General features: G+C 50.6%; 11 protein-coding genes across 11 annotated transcripts; 2 read left to right on the forward strand and 9 right to left on the reverse strand.

Moving 5' to 3' along the window:
• Positions 1 to 710: 710 nt before the first annotated feature.
• BJY04DRAFT_187108 (uncharacterized protein) lies at positions 711 to 1,053 on the forward strand (the record flags this gene model as incomplete). Its single annotated transcript, XM_073710993.1, has 1 exon — positions 711 to 1,053. A coding segment is annotated over exon 1 (155 nt), but the record flags the coding sequence as incomplete, so codon positions are not given.
• A 1,321-nt stretch (positions 1,054 to 2,374) lies between these two features.
• BJY04DRAFT_217367 (BTB/POZ domain-containing protein) lies at positions 2,375 to 3,898 on the reverse strand (the record flags this gene model as incomplete). Its single annotated transcript, XM_073716014.1, has 1 exon — positions 2,375 to 3,898. The coding sequence occupies one exon, from the start codon at positions 3,896 to 3,898 to the stop codon at positions 2,375 to 2,377; it is 1,524 nt and encodes a 507-aa protein (XP_073572271.1).
• Positions 3,899 to 4,717: 819 nt separating this feature from the next.
• Positions 4,718 to 6,328, reverse strand: BJY04DRAFT_217368 (BTB/POZ domain-containing protein; the record flags this gene model as incomplete). The annotated part of the gene is made up of 1 exon (XM_073716015.1): positions 4,718 to 6,328. The coding sequence occupies one exon, from the start codon at positions 6,326 to 6,328 to the stop codon at positions 4,718 to 4,720; it is 1,611 nt and encodes a 536-aa protein (XP_073572272.1).
• A 422-nt stretch (positions 6,329 to 6,750) lies between these two features.
• On the reverse strand, positions 6,751 to 8,458 carry BJY04DRAFT_41449 (uncharacterized protein). Its single transcript, XM_073720330.1, has 5 exons — positions 7,951 to 8,458; positions 7,799 to 7,903; positions 7,532 to 7,750; positions 7,340 to 7,482; positions 6,751 to 7,288 (listed from the first exon to the last, which is right to left on the reverse strand). Exons 1-5 carry the CDS (start codon positions 8,146 to 8,148, stop codon positions 6,838 to 6,840), a joined length of 1,116 nt encoding a protein of 371 aa, XP_073572273.1. The 5' UTR covers positions 8,149 to 8,458; the 3' UTR covers positions 6,751 to 6,837.
• Positions 8,459 to 8,968: 510 nt separating this feature from the next.
• On the forward strand, positions 8,969 to 10,966 carry BJY04DRAFT_41467 (putative GABA permease). Its single transcript, XM_073720331.1, has 6 exons — positions 8,969 to 9,222; positions 9,284 to 9,354; positions 9,417 to 9,530; positions 9,581 to 9,663; positions 9,721 to 10,098; positions 10,148 to 10,966. The coding sequence occupies exons 1-6, from the start codon at positions 9,076 to 9,078 to the stop codon at positions 10,933 to 10,935; spliced, it is 1,581 nt and encodes a 526-aa protein (XP_073572274.1). The 5' UTR covers positions 8,969 to 9,075; the 3' UTR covers positions 10,936 to 10,966.
• A 21-nt stretch (positions 10,967 to 10,987) lies between these two features.
• BJY04DRAFT_41473 (lignocellulolytic auxiliary activity family 14 protein) lies at positions 10,988 to 12,622 on the reverse strand. The gene is made up of 6 exons (XM_073720333.1): positions 11,862 to 12,622; positions 11,708 to 11,795; positions 11,622 to 11,650; positions 11,427 to 11,563; positions 11,296 to 11,370; positions 10,988 to 11,237 (listed from the first exon to the last, which is right to left on the reverse strand). Exons 1-6 carry the CDS (start codon positions 12,356 to 12,358, stop codon positions 11,041 to 11,043), a joined length of 1,023 nt encoding a protein of 340 aa, XP_073572275.1. The 5' UTR covers positions 12,359 to 12,622; the 3' UTR covers positions 10,988 to 11,040.
• On the reverse strand, positions 12,623 to 14,192 carry BJY04DRAFT_41472 (uncharacterized protein). Its single transcript, XM_073720332.1, has one exon. The coding sequence runs from the start codon at positions 14,136 to 14,138 to the stop codon at positions 12,888 to 12,890; it is 1,251 nt and encodes a 416-aa protein (XP_073572276.1). The 5' UTR covers positions 14,139 to 14,192; the 3' UTR covers positions 12,623 to 12,887.
• A 1,302-nt stretch (positions 14,193 to 15,494) lies between these two features.
• On the reverse strand, positions 15,495 to 18,058 carry BJY04DRAFT_217373 (dynamin family protein; the record flags this gene model as incomplete). Its single annotated transcript, XM_073716016.1, has 4 exons — positions 15,495 to 15,721; positions 15,780 to 15,851; positions 15,909 to 16,170; positions 16,235 to 18,058. 4 exons carry the CDS (start codon positions 18,056 to 18,058, stop codon positions 15,495 to 15,497), a joined length of 2,385 nt encoding a protein of 794 aa, XP_073572277.1.
• Positions 18,059 to 18,903: 845 nt separating this feature from the next.
• Positions 18,904 to 19,377, reverse strand: BJY04DRAFT_217374 (uncharacterized protein; the record flags this gene model as incomplete). The annotated part of the gene is made up of 2 exons (XM_073716017.1): positions 18,904 to 19,237; positions 19,292 to 19,377. 2 exons carry the CDS (start codon positions 19,375 to 19,377, stop codon positions 18,904 to 18,906), a joined length of 420 nt encoding a protein of 139 aa, XP_073572278.1.
• An 857-nt stretch (positions 19,378 to 20,234) lies between these two features.
• Positions 20,235 to 21,628, reverse strand: BJY04DRAFT_217375 (tryptophan dimethylallyltransferase-domain-containing protein; the record flags this gene model as incomplete). The annotated part of the gene is made up of 2 exons (XM_073716018.1): positions 20,235 to 20,370; positions 20,442 to 21,628. The coding sequence occupies 2 exons, from the start codon at positions 21,626 to 21,628 to the stop codon at positions 20,235 to 20,237; spliced, it is 1,323 nt and encodes a 440-aa protein (XP_073572279.1).
• Positions 21,629 to 22,398: 770 nt separating this feature from the next.
• BJY04DRAFT_41531 (uncharacterized protein) lies at positions 22,399 to 23,238 on the reverse strand. The gene is made up of 3 exons (XM_073720334.1): positions 23,064 to 23,238; positions 22,813 to 23,006; positions 22,399 to 22,753 (listed from the first exon to the last, which is right to left on the reverse strand). The coding sequence occupies exons 1-3, from the start codon at positions 23,194 to 23,196 to the stop codon at positions 22,613 to 22,615; spliced, it is 468 nt and encodes a 155-aa protein (XP_073572280.1). The 5' UTR covers positions 23,197 to 23,238; the 3' UTR covers positions 22,399 to 22,612.
• Positions 23,239 to 23,573: the final 335 nt, after the last annotated feature.

The raw sequence follows: 23,573 nt of genomic DNA on the forward strand, positions 1-23,573 counted from the left end.
TGTTGACTGTGGGAATATGGCTTAATAGGTAATCTGTAGTTAGCTTTACTTTAAAAGTGGTGTCTGGTTGAGAATGTCTAGCGCTCAAGCTGCACCGTTCGAGATGCCAACATCTGGATATTTTCATGTCCCTGTCAGTAATTGCACTGGGCGAGTAACACTTATATCCGCAGCCTCGGCAACAGACCAACGACTGTGATCGGCCTGGGGCCCGCTGGGAAAGCTTCTCTATTGTACTGTGTCCTCAAACGTGCCGGAGCCTGAAAGCGACTCCGAGGCTTTCACTCTCACTTGCGAAAGATACATATAGAGGTGCGCCAACTCAACTATTAAGAGAGGCAAGAAATACAGGAAGAAAGGCAAACAGAGAAACGTAAGCTTAGCTAAACCACTCTAAGGAGACGGCGAACCATCAGGGTCAATGTGTGACGAGTCTGATCTCAGGGTTCGCGTCAGAGCGCAATATAGCAGCGCTGCGAGGCCTTACGACCTTGCACGCATTGACATATCCGGCTGCTAGCCTGTTAGTAAGGATATCGCCTTCAATCTGATTCTGCTCTTGATAAGGGATCATCTATTTACGTTTAGCACCACCTCTGAAGAAAGGCCCTGTATCATCCTGCGATTGGTTACCCTCGCCTATAGACAGAACTACTAGTGACCTTGTATAGTTAAATACCGGACGCAGCCTTGTGTAACCATTCTCAATGATGCTTACACCTTCCCAGTGGGTCAATATCATTCCTACCAGGTTGAATGTCAGCCCACTCGGTGGTTTAATAGAGATTCAGACCCCATTCTTCCATCCAAAGGATGAGCCAAAGCATGACCAAGCATTCGAGTAGACGAGTGCCGTAGGTTTGATGTACTCTAAACTCCATATTAGAGCCCGAGGAATATGTATATAGGCTCATCCCTGGATGACAGAATTCAACTTGCCTTGAAACTCGTCGTCTTACTTAGCCTTGTCTCCCTTCGTGCGAAGGATGTAAAGAAGAGAAGAAGGACCAAGGCTTCGAATCAAATCAGTCCCGACATCGTGGAAGGCCACCCCTGCATCGTTCAGCCTCGTGACGAACGCATTATTAAATGCCCTCAGCAGCCTACCTAGCCCGTTTGCCCCCTGTGATACTCTTAAAATTTTGCAGACATTCCTCAAGCAAACTCCAGCAATGTTCCGAAAGATGCGTTTTCTTTTTATAGTTCTATCAGGGATCAGCCTCGCACTTCATCCTGTTGCTATGCCGCACATTTTACGCCATGCTCGGGTATTGCCATCACCAACCCTGCTCAAGGGCCAAACTCACATCAGAATGATCTCTGGGAGCTAATAAAATCTTTCACCCAGGTAACAACATTCGAAGAGACATCTCAGGATGGAGCCTCCGCCAACGTCCCTTTAGACTCCACCTGCATGAACGGCCCTCTGGACAGGTACGTCCTTGCCAGCTGCACCCTACCTCCTTGTCACTGCAATCGGTAAAGCTCACAATAAAACACATCAGTTATCTTAGATCCATTAGCATCATCCAGAACGACGATAGGTCCGTCTCGTGCCAGCTTTTCAAGTACGCAGACTCCCACATGCAGCCTTGGAGAGAGAACTTATCTGACATTCCATTTCAACAGATATCCTGATTGCAGCGGGTCGAGCTGGGCCGTCACAACTTCGATGGCGAGCTTGCGACGCTACGCAGCCTATTGGTACCCGCAGAGTATTCGGTGCGGCACTCTACAGTTACGTGAGCTTTGAATGGTATGACTGGTATATTGTGGTATACCACCCACTTTCAAATCTGTATCCTCTGAGTAGTACTGGAAGAGTGTGTTATAGGGCAATATTCCCTTAGGCAGTCTCGAAGGTGTTTAGTTGTATTCCAACGACCTCATCATTTAGTTTGAGTAGAGCGACCCAGCATTCCTGGGAATGTGGCCAGGTCAGTAAGCCCATGTAGTGGCCCCTGGAATGATGAAATATACATGTCCTGTGGCTATAGAAACAAACTATCGTGCAAGGTAGAAGCGGCCGCCAGTTCCTTGATGGAATAACTATCATGTAGAAAAATGCTGGTCGGAGTGGCATGGCAATTGGTTTAGTAGGTTGGTCGCAGCAGGCCGTAGTCTTATACCATACGGCTTGTTTTATTCTATATGTCTCATAAGCAAAGAAATAGAATCAAGTATTTCATCTTGTCCTAAGTAGATCATTGTCGGCGCCTTGCAGGGAGTTCTGGAAAGCAGTATAGATTCGCCCTGAGTCACTCTATTGAAACCTGTCCACCAAACGCGAAAGAAAGAAAGAAAGAAAAAAGCGAGAGAAGAAGGTTAACACGCCCTAGCTATTGACTTTGAACAGAGACCCGAGAAGAAACCCTCAACGCCATTGCACCAGATTACCCTCGCTGATCTGGTCGATCAGCTCCTGCATCTGGTAACGGACAGCAACCCTTCTCGCAGACTCTATGTGCTGCTGCTGGGCCTCCAGCGAAGCAAGAGGGATCATAGCCTGCGGCGATGGTACAAAGGTGCCGCTGTGGAGGAAACGGATGACGTCTTCCATAACCAGCTCGGATACCTCAGGAATCTTGAACAACAGGGGGTCTTCCCCCCAGTCAGCCTCGCCCAAGGAGGCAAAGAACCGAGAGTGATAGCACAGAACATCGCGCGAAATCTTGTACTTCCTCTTCTCGGTCTTAAGCTCGAGCCAGACAACAAAGACCCCCGGCTCCTTCTGCCGCAGGCGTCGGAGAATCCTACGAATCATGGTCCGTGGGAGGTTGTCCGTCTTCAGGGCCTCGAAGCAGTCCGCTCGGGGAACGTTGAGATACATTTCCCACGGGACGTTCATGATGTAGCCATCAAAACGGTCTCTCAGCGACCAGCGGAAAGACGTCACTAGCTTCAGATAGGCAGGGAACAGCGTGTTAGCGATCTCACTCCAGTTGGCACGGAATGCAATAAAGAAGGGGTTCTGGAGCACTTGCGCCTTTTCTTTGTTGATCGCTTCTTTGACCTTTGGGTGCTGGACCTCGAGGCTCAATTCGGTTGCCTTTCTCTTCTCATCATCGGGCTTGTCTCGCTTGAGGTTGTCTACTAGCAGTCTGACCCACTCGGGTTTGTTTAGGGCAACTGCCCTGAGTGTCGCCTTCTTGAGAGCTTTAATATGGATGCTCCTCTCTAGCATCTTTTCGACCACCGAAGGGTCGTGCTTGACTGCTTGCGGGAGTAATAACTCGATGAGGTCTCTCTGTGTTTCGCCTCGCGAGAGTGCCGCACCTGTGTCAGTGAATGATCCATACCCATCCGCCATGCACACACTAAGTAGAGCTTTGAGAATAGTATAGTATTCATCGCGGAGGGCGTTCTCGCAGCCTCTGGCAATCGTTCTGGAGCATTTATAAATGTCGGCGCCAGTTAGTGGTTCCTCCTCGCTGCTGTTCCTCCTACGGCGTTGAAGGACCATTTCGTACTTGAACCATTGACGAACAAACAGGGGGAAGAAGATCTCGAAGCTATCTTCTAGGTTGTACTTGATGATCTCTTCGAGAATGTGGCACATGAGGATTGTGGACCGGTAGGGCTGGTGTCGTAGCTGGGTGGCGTCTCTGGCAAGGACTTCGAGTCTATCTGGTTCTGCAATCGCGTCCTCCAGTCTCTCCTGGAATCCAGGCGGAATGACATCCGGACTGGGCTCATCCTCGCCTTCGGAATCTATGTAGTCTAGGACGTTGCTTGCGTTACCTGACGGATATGCTCCCTCAAACTCCGGCATCGGGATGAGCTGGTCGTTGTAGGAGTCGTTCGATGGTGGGTCAGAGTGCTCCGTGTCAGAATCGCGGCTGCGCATTGCACGAGTGTCCACATTTCCCCATTGGTTTCGCGGTATAGGGGACGGCATGGTGGTAATATCTTGTAGTGACTGGAAGTTCTCTTGGGATTGGAGAATATGGTGGAATAGGATGTTGGGATCAAGCTGAATTGTTAGATATTGAGGCGTTGGCATCCAATCTTATATATTTAATGTCTAAATGGAAGGTTCCTTCAGTTATCGAGTCCTTTTAACAGCACAAAGGCTTTCACGACCAAGAGTACAATCCCTTTTCAGTCCTTGTCAATGATTGGGCCCACGCCTGAAACCATTGACACAGGACTCGAGATGGAGACTATAGCATTTGATGAAAGGATTCGGCTCCGAAACTGACTATTTGTGTTAAATGGTTGAGCCAGTGCATGTAACCGGAATGATGATGAAGGAACAACTACTACTGAGGCTTCATACATGATCAGACACATTCGACGATCAACACGCCAATCTACCCCGGACAGAGACAGGAGAGAGTCTAGGCTGTAGATCAACTGTACTGTAAATGAGCCAAAGGAAGCCAGCCTAGTAGTATGGCATCTCTGCCTGCAATAACAGTGTAAAAGAAATTTATCAAGCGTTCAGTTCCTATCTCAAATCCACTAAGGCAGGCTACCAATCTCAAATACATAGCATAGCGAATAGATTCGCAATCAATGATCAGTTCCAGGTCTCTCCTACTTCATGGATATGTTAATGCCCTACACATATTGTAGTGGAGGTAGCAATGCAAGGCTACACATACACCTATCATAAACTACAAGGAAGAGAAGAAATTTTCATCATATCCACAGACCATGCCAAGTCTCCATCACACCTCAAATACATATGTAGAGCATTCAGTCAGACCCCAAATCATATCAACGACTCTGGCTGTTCCATATCCAAGTCACCTTGTTCATCGTAAACTAACCCCTCCGTCTCCTGCTCGTCTTCGAGTAAATCAATCTCCTCCTCACTATCCGGGGCATCAGGGTCAATACTGTTAAGCTCGGCCTGTATCCCGTATAGATCCGCGACCAGTTCTTGCATCCTGTATCTCGAACCAAACCTGATGGATTGCGCGACATGCTCCCGCAATATATCATAGCTGGACTGTTCCAGAGCAAGTGAGAGCCAACCTCCACGGTACATGAATCGTACAGCATCACTAACTACCGCCGCGCTAAACTCCGGGTCCAGTTGGTACGACTCGTGGTCGTTCCCCCAGCCCGTGCGGTCCTTGTCAGCAAAGTATTCTGACCACAGACACAGGATGTCACGCGCAACCGGGAACTGGCAATTGGCAGTTTTGAGTATGTACTCGGCAGGCCTGGTGTAGTCATAGCGAAGACGGCTGAGGATTCGGGCCTTTGTGACAGGCGGGATGTTGCCGGTTTTGACAAGATCGAGGCACTCTCCGCGCGGGATCAAATGGTACATATTGTCGGTGACCGGATCCAGGAACTCATCCAGGTCATTCTGCCTCGATCTAGAATCACCAGCAATGAATCTCATGAATGGGGGCAGCAGAATCGGGATTGCCTCCTCCCTCGGCGTCTTTAGGGCATCACCGAGGGAATCCTTCAGGGCCAATCCTCTCAAGCGGGAGACGCCTTCCCTCACCCTTGGGTCGCTCTGGGGGACATTCAGTCTCTCAGCAGTTCGTTCCTCGTCTTCGGGCTTCTCTCTCGCCAGGTTATCAACCAGGAGCTTCATCCATCCCCAATGCTGTTTTTCCATAGCCACTTCAAACGCTTGTTTAAGGGTGTCGATCGGAAGGCTTTCGTCCATAAGCGCCGGTAGTTCCGATGAGTCTTTCCTTACAGCGGCCTTGAGGGCGGTCTTCAAGTACACCTCGCGAGTCGAGCCCTTGGGTTGCTGGTCGATGCTGTCGGTGTTGCGCCCAAAGCTGGGGTTTAAAAAGCATTGGACCACGCGTTCAGCAATCGCCAGATGGCCATTTCTGAATGAGTGATTAAAGGCCTTGCGGAGCGATTCCGGAAACCGGTACATTTCCAATCGTGTCAATTCGACATGTGGGTATTGCCTGCGTCGGGTCTTTAGATGGTGGTCCCAGAGAAAGCCCTGCGTGCACCAGAGCGGGTAGAAGAGTTGGAAGCTGTCGAATAGCCCGCGCCTGCCTAGCTCCCTCATTATGATGCTCATGATGATGCTTGCGCGCTCAGGCTGGTTGTTTTTATGCATGATCTCGCGTCGAACGAAGTCTCTTAGAGCGTGGGGATTTGCGACAACCATCTCTAGTTGTTCGGCGAGCTCGGGGTTGATGACTGAGGGATCTTCGTCGTCAAGTCGTTCCTGCGTTGAATACGCGTTCTCACGTACTTGCATTGGAACGAGCTGGTCGTTGAAGTCATCATATGACGCCGGGTCAGAGGCAGGTTGTCCCTGATGAGCCTCGGAGTCCATTTCTTGATCACCATTCTCGTCGCTCGACGCCATCGAGTAAGGTGGGTAGTCCGACATAATGTAAGTAGTCTTTTTCTTGCTCGTTACTTACAGTATTCGGATCTGTTTGGCAAGATGGAAAGTAATAAGATGTCTCTTAAGATGCACCCGGTGTGTCTTATATCTCCATCTACAGCCCCTGACGCTCTCTTTGGCTCTTTACGGAATCTTGATTTCCGAGCATCCTCGTAAACTGCATACAATGCCATGTCAAGCCCTACCGAGGACAAAGAGGATCTCGATACGATAGGACAAAGGGCTCAAAGAACGTGAATGCCATAACTTCGCAGGAATCATAATGAACCTGTGTTCGCAACAAGCACTCTCAGAGGACTCTATGCAAACACCAGTCAGTTTGATCCATCTTCGTAGGTTCGGCTTACTAAACGGCCTTTGACAACATCTTTCCGTATGGTGCAGATCAGAGAGTGGACTCAGCCAGTAGGTATGAGATCATCGTTTGCAGCTTCATTAATACAATAACTGGACAGTATACAAGGATAAAATCATATCCTAGCGAGTTATATCTACTCAAACACCCTAGTACCCGCTACATCACGCTCATCAAGCTCAATGCCCTCATCCCTCACACTCCACTGCACAGACACCGACCTCAGAATCTGCAACCCTCCACTCGCAGTGCCAGTCTCAACGCCCTCTCCCCGCTCAGCATCTACAAGCCGAACCCGATCCCCAGCACTAACACTCACGGAGCGATGCTTGTGACTGGATGAATCCGTCGAGACAGGTATCTTCGACTTGAATGTCCCCTTTGCCGAACCATCCGTATACGAAACCCCGTCTTTGTCTTCGTAGACGGCGATAATAAACTTCAGGGACGAGGTTACTTGGCAGACGATGCTGAGGGAGAGGTATATCTCTGTTGTGGTTGTTGCGTATGCGCCGTCGAGGATCGGGTAGCGGGAGGTCAGTTGGGCGTGGGTGTAGTGGATGCGCAGGGCGGAGAGGGGGATTAACCTGAAGGAGTACCTGTTAGCCATACAATGGCGGTCAATGGTGGGAACTTACGCAGCGCGACAGCCTAGGGCCAGGAAGACTAGGGCTTTCTTTCGAGCGGGTATGTGGACTTTGTGGATTGCGTAGCCGGAGAAGACGATGAGGAGTACTTCGGTCACGATGTCAAAGGCTGTGATTGCTTGCCATCGGGGGAGCTGGATCCTGTTAGTGAGGGTTGAGTATGAAGAGGTCATTGATGTATACCAGGCCGCTACACCGATCGCTGATGTCGTACCATGGATGGTCATTACACCTGACGGCTAGCAGGAAGAGGGAGACCAGTGTCCAGACTGTCGAGGCGACGAGTATCCCTTGTATCAATCGACGGCGGACCTGAGAGAATAGAGCTTGGTAGAATAGGCAAGTGCTGATTTTTGATAGCCCCAAGGCGACGACGGACAGGATATCGGCTGCATATCCGAGCTAGGACTTTTTAACCAAGAAGCAAAAGTATTTCTGCTGACCACATACCTTGAGCATTCGATCTTCAGCCTGCGATGTACTCGGTCCATATCGTGTTCCCCAACCAAAGTCAACCTGTGCGAGGACGACCGACGCTTGGACGATCGATATAACCTACTCCTTATGAGTTTATGAGCAAGGTACTCTAGCCAGGCACATACCACAAGCACGGCGAATACATAATCATCCTTCTGCACGAAATGTTTCCTGGACAGGGAAAACACCCGTGCCGAGAGCGAAGCCAAGATCAAGACGACATAAAACGAAGTAATCACCACAATCAACCCACTATGGTCATCGTCATTATCCGTCGCCAGCGGGGCTCTTACCCCCGCGGGTAATGGGGTCAAGGTCGACATAAGATGGAGAGTTAATAAGCCGGCAGACGGGTTTCATTGGGGTCGCCGCAGGATTTAAAGTCTATTGAGCGGGGGATAAGTGCAGGTGCTTGCGTCTTGCTTTTGTTTGTGTCTCCATGCCGGACAGGGGGCTATGTCGAGCACAATCCGTATAAGCCGGCTTGACAGGAGGCTTTTGAAGGAACAAGGAGATCGTGTTGTCTCTTATATTGGCGGATCATGCCGCCACTGAGTGAATCTTCAGCAGAAGATGTGTCGACGGTCGCAAAATAACCGGAGGTGTGACGCACATTCCAGCCTCGCAGGATACTCGCCGGCTTGCGCCTATCAAGGGGCCAGTAACATGGCAAAGTTGTGCTTACGGTTGCACAGGCGCAAGGGTGTACTCGGTGCTGAAAAGGCTCGTGCTATTGGCCTGATCTCGATCTCATCCCTTCGTACTCCGCTTCTCGAGAACGTGTTTCTTGGTATCAGCCGTCTGATGGTGAATCACTCGCCAGCCCTAGCTTCGGGGGGAAGCACTGCCACCCATCCTAAATCTCCGACCAGTCTTGTCTTTCACCGTTCAAACGCTCGAGCGACGGAGCAATCAGACTAATGCAGCTACGAGGGCGCTGTGCAACACAAGCCTACTTGGCGCAGATCTGATCCTTGATCTGCCCAATCCAACGCATCACTCCTCTCCCCATTTGGGAGAGACTTGCCTAGCCTAGAAGCCTGTAGCAAGCTATCGAGCGTTTGCAATGATGGATCCCTACCCCAGAGACAAAGAATCGGGTCGTATTCCGGAAGATTCCCTTCCATAACTCTCCATCTCCACCCCTTGCGTCCCAATCTCAGCTGACGAGCCCAGTTGCTTTTATTCTCTTTTGCCTGCTCGGTCGCGTTGCCTTTGCACGATTGAGTTGTTTTTATCGTCCGACGGCCATGCAGGTCAATCTCAAGGCACCACGTTTTGGTGCGCTGGATGTGGATGGGCGTCCGAGTCCAACGGATTACGATGGCGTTCCGCAGGCAGGTACTGTACTCGATGACGGCGACATGCATCGTATGGGGAAGGTTCAGGAGCTTAAGGTGTGTTCTCTTGGAAATGTTATCTGCTTTGATCCAGCGCTTACAATTCTTCGTTCGGCAGCGGAATCTACGGCCTGTTGCCGCGTTGAGCTTCGCGTCGGTTTTGCAGGCGACCTGGGAGTTTGTTTTGATGTGTGTCACCACCTAGAACATTCCAATACCCCGCCAACACTGACCCAGTGGTGATGCGCTAGATCGAACACTGAAGGACTGGAAAATGGGGGTCTTGCTGGGATGTGCTGGTCGATGGTGTGGACTTTTGTCGGCTTCGGGTTCATCATTGCCTCGCTGTCGGAGATGGCCTCAATGTAAATCTCCCTCACGACGTTGTTGCAAGCAAAACTGATGGTTATCTTAGGGCACCAACATCAGGCGGACAATATCACTGGGTATCAGAGTTCTCATCACCCAAGTACCAGAAGTTCCTGAGCTACATCACAGGTTCGCCAATCTCTTCTTGTGTGAATAGTCCCCTCACTAACATTCTCTCTCTCCTAGGTTGGATGTCCGTCCTCGCCTGGCAAGCCGGCTCCGCATCAGGCTCTTTTCTCACCGGAACCATCATCCAAGGCCTCATAACCATACGAGATCCCGACTACGAGCCGAAAGACTGGCACGGCACGCTCTTCGTCTTCGCAATGATTTTAATAATCTACATCTTCAACGTATACGCCGCAGACGCAATGCCCGTCCTCAACAACCTCCTCATGATATTCCACGTCCTCTCATGGTCTGTCATCCTCATTGTCCTCTGGGCAATGGCACCACATCGAACCGCCAAAGCCGTGTTCACCGAATGGTCAAATCAGGGCGGGTGGAACAATATGGCGCTGAGTGTGATGATCGGACAGATTTCAGCGATTTATGGGTCTTTGAGTACATACCCTTTCACAGCTATCGAATCCCAATACTAACAGCGCAACAGGCTCTGACGCAACAGCACACATGTCCGAAGAAGTCAGCAACGCCGGCCGCAACGTCCCCCTCGCCATCGCCTGGGGCTACTTCACCAACGGCATAATGGCGATAATCCTGCTAATTGCATACCTCTTCTCGATCCCTTCCGTCGAAGACGCCCTCTCCGACCCAACTGGCTTCCCCTTCCTCTACGTCTTCAAGAACGCCGTCTCTACGGCCGGCGTGAACGGTCTTACATCCATAATCCTCATCCCAGTGATCTTCAGCAATATATTCTTCAACGCATCGACGAGCAGGCAGACATTCGCATTCGCAAGAGACAGAGGGCTCCCCTTTGCCGACTGGATTGCGCGTGTTGATCCGAGCCGACGCATTCCCGTTAACGCCATCGCGTTGTCCTGCGTGATTAGCTGCCTCCTCTCACTAATCAACATTGGCTCCTCAACTGCCTTCCACGCAATCATCTCCCTGAACGTCGCGGCGCTGATGTACACCTACATCATATCCATCTCATGCGTGATCTACCGCAAGATATGGCATCCGGAAACCCTCCCGCCGCGGCGGTGGGATATGGGGTCTTGGGGACTTCCGGTTAACATTGCTGGACTGGCTTACTGTTGTTTCGCGCTGTTTTGGTCGCTGTGGCCTGGTGATCGGCATGTTACAGCGGATAACTTCAATTGGAGTGTGGTGATTTTTGGGGGCGTGGCGGTTGTTAGTGTGGCGATGTATGTGGTGAAGGGGAGGAGGGAGTATACGGGGCCGGTTGTTATTGTGCAGAGGAGGATGGATTAGAGAATTTGGAAAACAGGTTGTATGTTTGGATAAATACAGGGCTTTGAGAATGGAATGATGTTCTAGCTTTGACTTTGATGGGTGCTGATGGTGAAGAGAGCTGAACTAGTGCCTGGAGTGTCTCTTGGCCCGGCACTTGACTGGCTTCTTTGTCGATGAGGGTGTGGGTGCAGAGGTGGTTTCGGTCGCGGAGAAGGAAGTAGAAGTAGAGGTAAGCTCTGTAGACGAGGGCACCGGGGCACTGCTGGGGACGGACGTTGTCTCCGCCTCGGCTGTCTCGACGAAGATATCATTCTGCGGTCCTGTTCAACCACAATCAGTACAGCTCGGCCGAGACTCTGACTAGGACAAAATACATACCGTTCTTGTAACCCCAGGCGTCGTTATACATGGGTGTTTTTCCGGTAGGTGGCTCAACGTTGTTACCGGTTCGCTCTAAACAAGGTCAGATCCTTTGAACCAGATGAACGAGATCGATGAGGGGGCCTTACGGTTCCACGCAATCATTTGCTTCGCGCCGGAGACGCACTTGGTCTCGTCGTCCTCACAGTGAACTGGAGGTTGGGCGGGAGCAAGCTGCTTTGTTGAGGTTGCATCGGTGACATTACACTTGTATCCGGCCATATAACTAAGATCGCATTGTCAGCGAACATCCTGATTATTGTGTAGCGAAAGAGGAAGCATACATATTTGGCTGTCCGCAGCCATTGGGGACCTATATGTTCTTGTTAGTATATGGACCCCACCGTATTCGAGGATTAACATCGCTCACCCATAACCAGGCACAGGTACAGCCATCCTCAGGACAAGCCGGCAGATCCGCCGGGACCTCATACGTCGCGAAGCGTTTCCAGGGTGTACTAGCCACAGTCAGTTCGAAATACCCATATACGGCATTGACGAAGGTGAAATAAGAGGCAACATACTGCTCCAAAACTGAAAAGACAACCAGATTCTCCATCGTCACGTCCGCCATCTCACTCTCATAACTAATCGCCCACGCCGTCCCCGCCGCCATACTCTGATTCTGCGTATGCAGCGCCCCATCATCCTCAATACAACCTCCGTTCGGGCCCGCCCAATCCTCCGGGTGGTCCTCTCCATCCGGCCAGTCAGAAGCGAACTTGCCCTCGTACGAGAAACTGGTCATGGCGCGATTATGAGCGAGCTCGACGGTGAAGGAGCCACCGGCGGGGAGGGAGAGGATGTCGCCGTCGGCTGGGGGTGCGGCGTCGCAGCCGCGCTCGTGCTGGAACCACCAGTCCTCTTTTTCGAGGTCGTAGAGGGGGTTGACTGCGTCGTTGGTGTTGAGGTTCTCGCTTGTGGGGTCGGAGCCGCCGAAACAGTACATGCCTTTTGTCCAGGCGACTGTGTGCGCGTGGGAGAGGGCGGCGGTGCCGAGGAGGAGGAGGGTGCTGCGCATTTTGGGTTAATAATGAGTGTAAAGAAGGAAGCAATAGACCGGCTATCGCCCAGTGGAAACAGTAAAGACAGTAAATGGAAATGAAAAGAAAGACTGTAGGTCAACTACTTTGGGATGGAGGTTCAAGAGCAGCAGAGCCATGGCGGAGCGCGTAGATTATATCGTGCAATGTGGAAATGACAACCCCTGGCGCCGTTCGATTGCACTGGCAATCGTATTAATCACATTTGCTGGAAGCTCACTAAGACGGTTATTTCTGAAACCGCGCCAATGATACCCCGGAATATCTGATCGTCTAGACGCCCACGGTCCCTTAATTTGTATCAGATCTTGATCTCGGTGGGGCGCCTGTGTGAGAGTGAAAACATGAAACGCTCGAGCTCCACTCTGCACGAGATATACCGGCGATCTTGACATCTTGGGATATACACAACTCGTCTTTCATTGGCTTTGAGGGCAACATTATCGGAATTAAAATCGTTCCAGGGGTATCGATTAGTGATCGTTTATCTGATAATCAGGGAACAGTCTATGCTTTCTCGGGAACCTCGACAGGAGACGTCGACTCCGAAGGAGTATACACTGGTGGTAACTCATCTTCCACGCCATTCTCCATGAAGACCGCATCTTTCTGGTCACTCTCACCAGCTACTCCACGAGCGACAACCTCAATCGGAACATCCTCCATCTTAAACTCATTTTGCTTCCCCGCGCACTCAAACACCGCCGCCACGTTCAACCGGTATGATCGGCAAATATTAAATGTGCTGAACGACACATCCGTCTTCCGCATAACCAGCGGTCCAAACACCTGTCCCAGATCCATCTTCCCTGACACGGGTATACTCAACGCCGTCTGATTCAAAATCTCAATCTTGTCATCTATTTCCGCCGACATGGCACCCACCAGTGTCGGCACAGCCCGTGCACTCGTTCGACTCGTCATCGAGACAGCGACCGACCGCATCACGACCTCCGGCATCTCTGTAACATTCGAGTCCTCCATAAATGCCTCCACGGTGAGATGGCACGGATACGGCGCGAACTGAACCAAACTCGTCGGATACGAGAACGAGACCTTGTACGTAAACCTCGGCAACTGACTGCTCGAGAACCACGACGACAGCTTCTCCGACATGCTCAGGCTGCGGCCCCGGTTATTCGGTAAGAGCAGTTTACTGCGCACTTTGCAGAGCTGCTCTTTGTTTTGCCGGTAGACGGTCGCATATGGGTCAAGGTCGATTGTGTTTGAGATCGTCAACGCGTTGAGGAAATCCAGTTTCACGACCTCTGTATACAGTGGGACTTTACTCGCAAAGAGCCCGCCCTGCGGTTTCTGGACCTGCGCTTCGAGTTTATACTCAATTCCGCAATGCAACTTCCTCGCCGCGTCGCCGGTCTCAATTGCAAAAGTCGGTGGAAGGGGATGGTTGTCGTCGACACGATAAGGCTCTAGCTTCGCCCACGTCGTCGCCCCTTGCTCATGTGTAGGAAATGTGAATTGGAATGGCCATTCGTATGAGCCGGGTGCGAGGACGTCGCCTCCTAGCTGGAGAAGCACCTTCTGTTTCTCGAAGAGCGTCACGTTGCTTCTGTAGGTTGAGGCTGGGGCGCCGACGCCTTTAACTTTTTGGATCTTTGTCTTTGCGTGTCCGCTGAATGTGATGAGGACTTGCTTTAGTGGGAATGGGGTTGTTGTTGTGAGTGATACCAGGCCGATGATATCTTCGTTGCCATGGTATTCGGGGCGGTGGTTGTCGAGATGGATTGTTAAGGGCATTTTGCCGGAGTGTAAATGTTATGAGATAGAATCTCCTGATGAGACGAGCAGCTATTGTTTTATTCTGCATTTCTGATATCTGGTTGCCTGCCTGGTCCATTTATAGAACTCCCAGCGCCACGGTCGATTGGCCCCGCCTCCATGGATAACGGTGGAGCCATCAACAGTTTTGGCCAATCGTAAGCCTTATTATAAACGAATACGCGAAAGATTCCAGTCTTGGCTAGCTGGAAGGTCGGGACAATGTCGGCCCGGTCAAGCTGCGGGTATGTCGGGAAGGGTACAAGGCTTGAGGTCCAAGGTTGAAGTTCGCTGAGGTGGCACCGTGGGCCAGCGATGTAAAAAAACGCGAGCTCAGGGTCCATCATTCTATCATCATTCCACTATAGGGCTCTATGTACCTTGCTAAGGTGTCTACGATAGACTAAGGTGGTATATAACAGCCCCAACCCTTAACAATGACCGATATATATCTTAGCACCCTGCAGAATTTAATCATGTCACACTAATACTCAAGGCCCCCATAATGTAAAGCGGAAAATACGGCAGATAGAACTAGCTTCGTATCTATCTAGACATCGGATACAAAGAAGACGAATCATCCCGTGCCAGCTCATTACCACCTACACAATGAACGGTATGCGCAAAAGAGTAGACGAGCCGCAATAGATCCACCACTGCCCTTGCCCCGATCTATTGGGAGGGTTTAGCGCCATAGAACCCAGAGAGTGGGCGCTTGACTTGCTCTTTCCTACGACCGTATGCTCTTAACTTCTGTAAGTGAAGGCAATGGATTGATATGAGCAATGGCCATTTTAATTATTATAGTCTTCGCGATGAACCTGGCTAACTGCAGTAAGGTGCAGCGTACAAGAAAGCAAGTGACCTGGCCAATTAGTGGGGAATATAAGGACCCTTTTCAATTGCTATACTGACTAATGGTGGTTCGGCGAGTAGTACCATCCTTCTAACGCTATGAACAAAACTCAAATCGCCTTTTCTGAGGCCGCCTATCACCCCTGACATAGTCCGCAACTCGAAGCTCCTGCAACAGCCCGAAGTTTAGTTGACAGTCACTCCACCATGAAAAGTTGGAAATTGGAAACCACTACATACCTCCGGAGAAAACTATCTAAGTCGCAGCTGAGCACACATGTGCTGGTACTGTAGAGACACCTTGCGAGCCGGCTGACGTCGCCGTTGTCGTACTTTGGCTCTCTTGACGAATACTCGGCTGCGACTGAATCGCGTGATTAGCTAGACTATTAGGTGTTGAGGACTGGGAGAAGGCAAGGGCTCTTGAATTGAAAGATTGTTACGTGGGTATGAATTCAATAAACAATAAACAATTGCAGCTTACCGATGCGCATTGATCGTGCGAGGGAGATTCCTTGGGCTCCATTGAACACCCTCGTTTACTATCTCGATGCTACTGGGACCTGTATCTAGTTGCGGCGTACTAGAGCTGGGTTGTGGGGAATTTGGATCTGTACTCTGAGGCGTATGACTCGCCGTTATTGTGAAAGCCGCTATCTCCGGGGTGGGGATATCGTCCGGCGAGGACGCAAATAAGTGTGCAGGAACTGATGGGTGAATATTGATCAAGATCAGCTCTATATATATCCAATGGACTGAACATACTCTCCAACCCATCCACTTTAAAGCGCACACATTTAGGACCAGGGGCTGAGTTTCGAGAACGCCACTTCTTGCCTACAAAACAGTGTTAGAACTGTGAGTGACGTCGCTCGTTAAAAAGAGCAAGCGTACTGGTTGTTGATGGTTTGGGTGAGGTCTGTGGAACGTCGTTGTATCTGGTTAAAGTGCGTAGGGCCTCTTCTAGAGTCTGCAACTCCGTAGCTAGCCGTTTTCGCGTTTCGCTGGTTTCTGGTTTCTCTGCTGTAAGTTGTTGGATCTGCGTGTCGTCCATCTCGCTGACGGATTGATAGGTGAATAGTCGTTTCAGGGGCTCGATGAGACATTCTTCGATTCCGGAGATCAAGACGTTGTTTACAAATGTTCCGATGGCAATCTTATTAACGCCTACTGTTAGCTACAAGAATCTTTGAGTACGCAGTAGAAAGGAAGTCACTTACATCATATCGAGATTGCATGTGGTCGACAATCTCAGCAGGCCGGAACTTTCTCCTGTGGGCCCCGATGCTACTCTTTCGTCGGGCAGCAGGGTTCATGACAGGGGTCGGGGGAGTAGGCACTGGTGGCTCAGCAAATAATGACTCCTCTCTGGAACTGAATTCCCAGACCGACCCGGACAGACGGTGACCCTTCCGTGCATCACCAACCAGCTCACCGAGTTTGTCAAGGACGTCTGTCTTGAACTCGCTAAGGGCAGGCTTGAAAAATGTAGACTTGAGCAAGGACGCGGTTTGCTCGCCGGCCAGATGTTGAAGTAGTTGAGTGGTGAATTTGTGGACAATGTCGAAAACCTTCAGGATATGTGCTTTGGCAAGTTCCTTCCAGGGTTCCGACTGGACATGAAACAACTGATCGACGAGGTTTTGCTTTCTTGTTTCCAAAGGCTCGCTATCTGACATGTCCTGAAATCGCTCGGTAATTTGGGCTTCTAGAACATGTCGATGTATATAAGTCGGTTGGTACCCTGCCATGTACGGATTGTCTGTGAGTTGCGAGGCAGTAGGGTAGGAGGGAAACCCGGTCTCCTGTCCATGTATCCTCCGCGTAGCGCCCCGTGAATTCATGGCTTCCTTGAAAAGGTCACTCAAGCGACGAATCTCTACTCGAAGCTGGCCTATCTCAACATCTGGTGGAGGGAAGAACTTGTCTGAGTGGTGACCGATGAGGGACTCTTTGAGAATACGGTCGAAGTTATAACTCATATTTAGAAGATGTTCTCGCGGGTCTTGAAGCTTTGAGAAAGGGGGACTTAAATTTGAGAGTTGCAGCTCTCGCTTGAATACCTGCGTTTGGATCCCTGCGATGAGACTGGGGAGATGGTGGATATAATAATTGAACAACACTTCACCCAGACGCCTTCGAAGACTGTTGATTCCCACCATCTGCCGCGGCACGTCTGCCCATGCTCCCTCAGAAAGAAAGTGTCGCTCCAAAGCATCACGAACAGCATAGTGTGTATTATGATTGATAGGTGATCGATTTCGCAGGACATGCCAGCCGAGATCCAGGTGGAATTTCTCGTTAGCCAGAAGACCGAGGCAGTTGTTTTCCACATCTGAATCCGGCTCAACAGTATCGGGGTGGGTGATGATTCCCATCGTACGTTCGCGAGCGAGGTCGTATCTAACTGCGAGGACCGGAACATCTTGGGTATTGAAGGGGGCGTCGGCACTGATGATGGCAAGGATAACGTTTTTGAGGCTTTGCATGTAGCGCTTCGTGATCTTGCGTACAAGCTCCGCTTCTTGGTCTGCTTGGCCTTGGTCGTTGTAGAGTCCAGGCAAATCCACCAGTATTACATCCGGCCTCTTAGGGCCGGCAATCTCCACCTTCAAAATATCTTCGGTAATGGTAGGCGCTCCCATCAACTCCTTCGCTTTCTGCAGTATCTCCGGCAGGTCATCGCTAGGGGAGCGCCCCACTGTAGGAACGGCCAAAACCTGCTTCATCTCGCCATGATTACCATTGAAAGGTGCTGCTTCGATCCAGACCTTCATAGAAGGCTCACTTCGACGCTGAATGATATATTCCGTCGCGAATGTGGTGCGATCACTGTCGGTTTCACCATACGGAACTTCTATGCCCGAGATCGCCTCAATGACTGAGCTCTTGCCGCTGGCTCGGGCGCCGCATACAACAATCTTTGGAGGCTTGGGGAGACCGGTCACGCCGAGTTCCTTTACTTGAGCCACCACGTCTAGAAGCTTTGAAGGGTGTTGTTGTAGCTCTGCTAAAAATTCCTCTGCTGGAGTCGGGTCATCCATTTTGCTTCGGTGCGGCTAGATGCGAGAAGATATCTGACGGGATGAGAGTGGCCTGTATACTGGATGATGACAGTTCCGAAATGTGTTTCGGAGGTGGTCGTGGGCGCAGGGCGCAGGGGAGAGATGATATTTCAGAAGAGGGAGTGTCCTTTGTGTCCCGGGGATCTTTGTTATCTAGTCAACTAAGTTGTGAAGTGCAGGGTGCTCAAAGAAGCTCATTGTGAGGTCATTCAGATTCTTTCTATGCGGACAGAGCGCGGGAAACGACTCCATGCTGCTGTGCTGCTGGCTTGTTGTGTTGCCCATTACCCATAGTATTAGCAGTTCACCTTGCGTTGACTTTGTATGGTGTGTTGCCCGTTCAAGAGAGTAAGCTTAACCATCCAAGTCAAAGTGAGTATTCGCAAACGATATTTGAAAATCCCACTCATTTGCAGCTTAGTTTGCCGGGCCGAGGTGACTGTTATAGATGGGCAACCAGCGCCAGTAGGTGTTCAGGGCGAAAATGCTCGAGTGAAGAGGAAGCCCGCCATAGTAGTTGATACTGTATAACTAGCATGCTAAGTCTGAATCGAACATGGTCGACTAAATCGAGAAAAATAACAATCGACCATGCGACTCCCAGGACAAACACCGCTTGACAACATGCTGGTCTCCATCGACACTGAATGAACGCCAGAATTCACCACTACTGTGAGTTAAACTGGTAAAACGACAGAAAATGAAGAAGAGAAAGTCCATATCAATTTCACCCGTCTAGACTCTAACAACAATAACCACATTATCAAACTGTCCAAGACTCCACAACCTCACCCCCACGGAGTCACCTTATCTTAAATCAGAGATCAAGCCACTGCAACCTCCCAAGACCTCACAACTCCAATATGCTGGCTAACCGGCACACACCCACGATAAAAGTCACTCCACTGCTGCGTGACAAACCCGCACTCCTCACCCGATACCTTGAACACCCGATTATCACCAGGCACCCACTCGACGGCAATCGCATCTTTCCCTTCTAGCCCCTGGGTCGTACATGGCATTGGCGTGCCTGCTTCGTCGGAGAGGTAATAGGACACGAACTCCTGGCAGGCAAGGTCGGAGTAGAAGTTTACAGCCCAGATATCGCCTTGGTTGGGGTTTCCTTGGCGGGCGGCGAGGGTTGTGTTTGTTATAGGTCTTGAAAGGAAATCTGTCAGTGGGAAGCAGATCATGAGGGCTAGGAGGATTTACTCATTTGGGTCAGGGAGGGGTGTAGCTAGTGCCACCGTCAGGGAGAGGGCGGAGAGGATGGCTGTGGCGGCTTTGAGCGAGAGCATTTTGTGAGTTTTGTACCAGGTCTTGCTTTTGAATCAGTCTGTTGGTCTCTGAGTGAATACCGAATTTCCAGACATGTACTGCCTTATATACTTCCCTCGAACGAAGGCATTCCCCGACCATGCTTCCAGGGCAGACGATAGAGCCCGCGGAGCCGTGATGTAACAACCCACTCTTGGCCTGACGATCACAACCCCAAGTCCTGCCAAAGGCTGAAGATCGACAGGATGCCGGACGGGCGTGGCTTGGTGTCGGTGCCTTTAGAGACGATCATACTGAAAACAGTCTATGCTGTGCCACGCGCGAAAGGCTGCGCTTGTGCGTTTTGGTAGGGCCGACTTGGCTGGGGCCAAAAACTGGGGATGTTGCGCCCCGATAGTTTCATTCAGGCAGGAGACTGATTGGAATCAAACTTGGCTGCGTTGATCCATGAAAGAAAGGTGTTGTTAATTATTGGTGTTGCTGGTGGTTGATTCCGTCATGGAAGGATAGCATGACTCGGGAGCGCATACGGCTGTTGGTCGAGCAGGTATGTCTGAAAACCAGGCACCACAAAAGACCTTGGGTTACAACGTCGTGAGCTATTCAAATCTACTCTGTTTTGCACGTTGTACGCTCTAAGGCCACGGTGTTATCATAGTGGATGCTCGTGACCTGACTCGCAGCCTACAGGGATCAACTATCTTTTCTATGCACTGTGGCATATCTGTGAATCAAGCACAATTGGTGCGAGGTGGGACTTCTAGATTCAGATATGACGCACAGTTGGAAAGACTGAATACATTGCTACAATACGGGAACCCTCCTTATCGGGTTCTCAAACTCAGCAGCGAAACCATAACAATCACTACCCAGGCCCCTAGGTTTGACCACTAATAGCAGGGTAAGAAATGGTCGAGTGGTAGTAAATGCTCATATAAACCCCCTTCTCCTTCGAATATGCAAACGACAAAATACTCTGCAGACCGGTCGTCTGGCTAATATCCTGCTTCGGACTGGATTATATCACCGGTCAGCCAATCCTACCTGGTGTGTTACCCATTTAGTGGATTGTGGATAGACTTACTGAATGGCCTTCACAGTATCGATGTATGTTTTTGCCTTCTCCTCCCATCCCAAATACGCAAAGAACTCCGCAATCGCACTCGCAATCCGCAAATCATTCTCCCCAAAGAGCGGAATATAAATCTTCGGCGACGGCCGCTCCTTGCCAGAGTTAATCTGGTAGTTCCAGAACATCGGCAGGAGCTCATCCTGGGCCCCGAAATTCAGGGGTTCGTGCTCTGTCGCTCCTGTGTAGTGTCTCTGTTTCTGGCTGAGCTTGAGCAAATCCCAGAGATGTTTCAGGTGGTTTAGACCCTCCTTCGCAGTCTCGTCGTTTAAGCGCCCGCCCATCGTCCAGAGATCTGTGATTTCGTCGAAGTCGACGTCGTTGGTGAGGCCGTAGAGCTTCAGGCGGGAGTCGTGAATTGGTCGAGCGTCCCAGGAGAGGAAAGTGTGGAGGTCGTAGAGGACTCGTTCCTCCAGAAACTCATGCACGGTGTTGAAGGCTTCGTCGCATTTCATTTCGTCGACTTTCGGCTCGATGGAGTGGCGCAAGAGATGGCGGACGGGAATGCCGGTTGCGAGGCTCTTCCAGCGTGGGTGGACGTAGTGTTTGATGATGACCTTGTCGCCTTTGTAGTCGATGCCGATGCCGCCGTGGGTTCTGATGGGGAAGTTTTCGGGGTTCGAAATTTTGGATACCTCCTCGTCGGACAGGAATAGCTCTTTGGTGAAATAGTCGAGGAGTGCGCTGTCGAAATCTGGGAGCCCTGGTGAGAGTTGAACGAGGAGCTGCTCGGTTGGCTTGCGATTGAATGGATCTACAGCAGTCCCAGACTCAGTGTTGAGAACTTCGAGGTTTTGTCGGATTACGGGGCTGCCTGGTTCCTGAAAGTTCAAGCTGAAGCAGATGGGTATGCCAGGCTTCGTAAGGACTGTTTTGAAGACAGGAGGGTATGGGCCGAGGAAGGGCAGGGTGTAGCGGTGGAAGAAGAGGAGAACGCGGTATTGGTGGTGGACTGAATATTGGGCTACCTCTAACAGGCGAGCGAGAACTGACCCGGAGTCAAACCACCACTTGGACTGCTCTTCTGTTGAGAAGGATAGTGCTGCCGAAAGAGTTTCGAAAACATCAGAGTTGGTTGATCTGTCCTCATCTGCGGGGCTGTCCTTATTGATCGCCTGGTCGCTGCGGTTTGATGAACTCATACTGGTCTGTAGATGCTTGCGGTCGATGATTTGGAGGATGGATGGTATGTGGACAGACCGCAGCGTCTCAGAAGCCAGATAGCTCGATTATAAGTGCAAGTGGTGACTATTCTTTCGGACAAAGCTCTGAAGCTCGCTTCCCGATACTGTTTGACATTCTCCGACTGGCCACTAAGGTCGCTCGTTAGAGTGAGCCTGAAAGGGAGCAGAGCTGTACCTCGTATAACGATCATCCCGCCGGAGCCTAGCTTGGTTCCCTTGAACTATAGGCAGTCGAACGCATGGACGTATATCTCACTGTCCCCAAGTATGAGTGGACAAGCAGGATGTATAGGAAGCGATCAAGAGGCGAAGACAAGAGCGGTGGAAAGTTACCCAACTGGCACAACTTACCTCACTAACCAGACGTAATTACCGATAGCCGCACAGCACCTGCAGAGATTTACCTATCATATCCATATCACATGGTGCTCTCAAACCCGAGTCGGAAGGGGGTAATGCATTTGTTGTCCAGCCGGCAAAAGGACGCTGATCCAGAAAGTCGTGTCGGCGCATCATACCATGTGCCAGAAGGCCAAATACGGAGTTTCTACCAACAGTGCATCGGGCAGCAAATCCGTGGCCCTAGCTCACGCCTTTCTTTTCCCACGTGGCTTTTGACGTGATAGAGAGAGTAGGATGACTCACACCCTATGTTAAAGCCTGCGGAGGATACTCCACAACAGTACTTAAAGCCTAGGCCCTTATGGACGGTTACCTAGAGTAGTTCACCTAACTCTCGTGGCTGGGTTTGTACGCCAGGGCTAACTTCCTACCCCGTACAAGCCATGGTCATGGTCAAATCAAAACTAGGATGATGACCACGGGTACTTATGAGCATTGACTTGTTGTTTGTTTCTCGTATATACTCAGGTAACATAAGCAAATCGACTTGTAATCATCACAGCACCAAGGGAGACTGGCATCTCGTATCATTTACCCAATTCACCGAAAAACCTGCAAATCATCACCAAACGTCCACTTGGCAACATCCGTTATCGACCTGACGTCCTGGAACCCGAGCTTCTCGACAAAATCCTCCCCAGCCATGACAACATTCATAAATGCAGCCTTGACAAAGCGGTACTAAAGTGCCGATCTATTAGCCTCCTACATGTCATTACGTGGGACGTAGATCGACAAACCTGGAAGATCCGCCTCTGCTTATCATGATAGACGAGGAAACGCTTCGCGCCTGGTTTCCTCTCACCGTATACGAAGTCTTCGGTTACAGTTACCGTAAGGGTATCATGGTTGCTTTGGTCGAGGCTAAGCGCTTTGAAAGCCTCCAGCTTGTCTCTGGAGATGAAGATGACACCTGAGCTGTCTGGGTCCGATCCTGGTAGATATTAGCATCCTGGTGAACCGCCACCTGAATAGGTATCTAGTATCTCACGGGTAGTGTTTGTATACTCAACAGTATAGTAATCGTCGCGACAGTGTTTGAGTTTCTGGCTCCATTCGACAGGCTGGAGCGCCCAGTCTGTTCCCAAGGGGAGTGTGATCACGTCGTTCTTTTCGACAACCATATTGAAAATTGATAATGGAGGTTTCTTAATGATAATACCGGCTTGTGATGCGTCTACACTTTGGTACTTAGGAGTACATCATTTTAAATAGGTAGGGTAGTGAGAGGTAGCGCCGTCGGCTATAGATGCCTACGCGGTGATGTCCGGCTTAGCGATATCCACTGCCCCTCAGTTCAGCTGTCTTCTCTCTTCACGCTGGAATGCGGTTCGTCTTACTCATCTTGTCGCCTTTATTTACCCTGGAGATGGGTGCAGGGGATATGGTGGGTTCGATTCCTGATCATGATGTGGTCCATGCGTCTTCTGAAGACGGGTTATTGGACCGTTAGCTGACCGAGCAGGTCTTGGTGATTCCAGCCCGGCGATAATGCCGCGGT

This window comes from Aspergillus karnatakaensis, assembly GCF_047715665.1.
Source record: "Aspergillus karnatakaensis strain CBS 102800 unplaced genomic scaffold BJY04scaffold_19, whole genome shotgun sequence".
Lineage (NCBI taxonomy): Eukaryota > Fungi > Ascomycota > Eurotiomycetes > Eurotiales > Aspergillaceae > Aspergillus > Aspergillus karnatakaensis.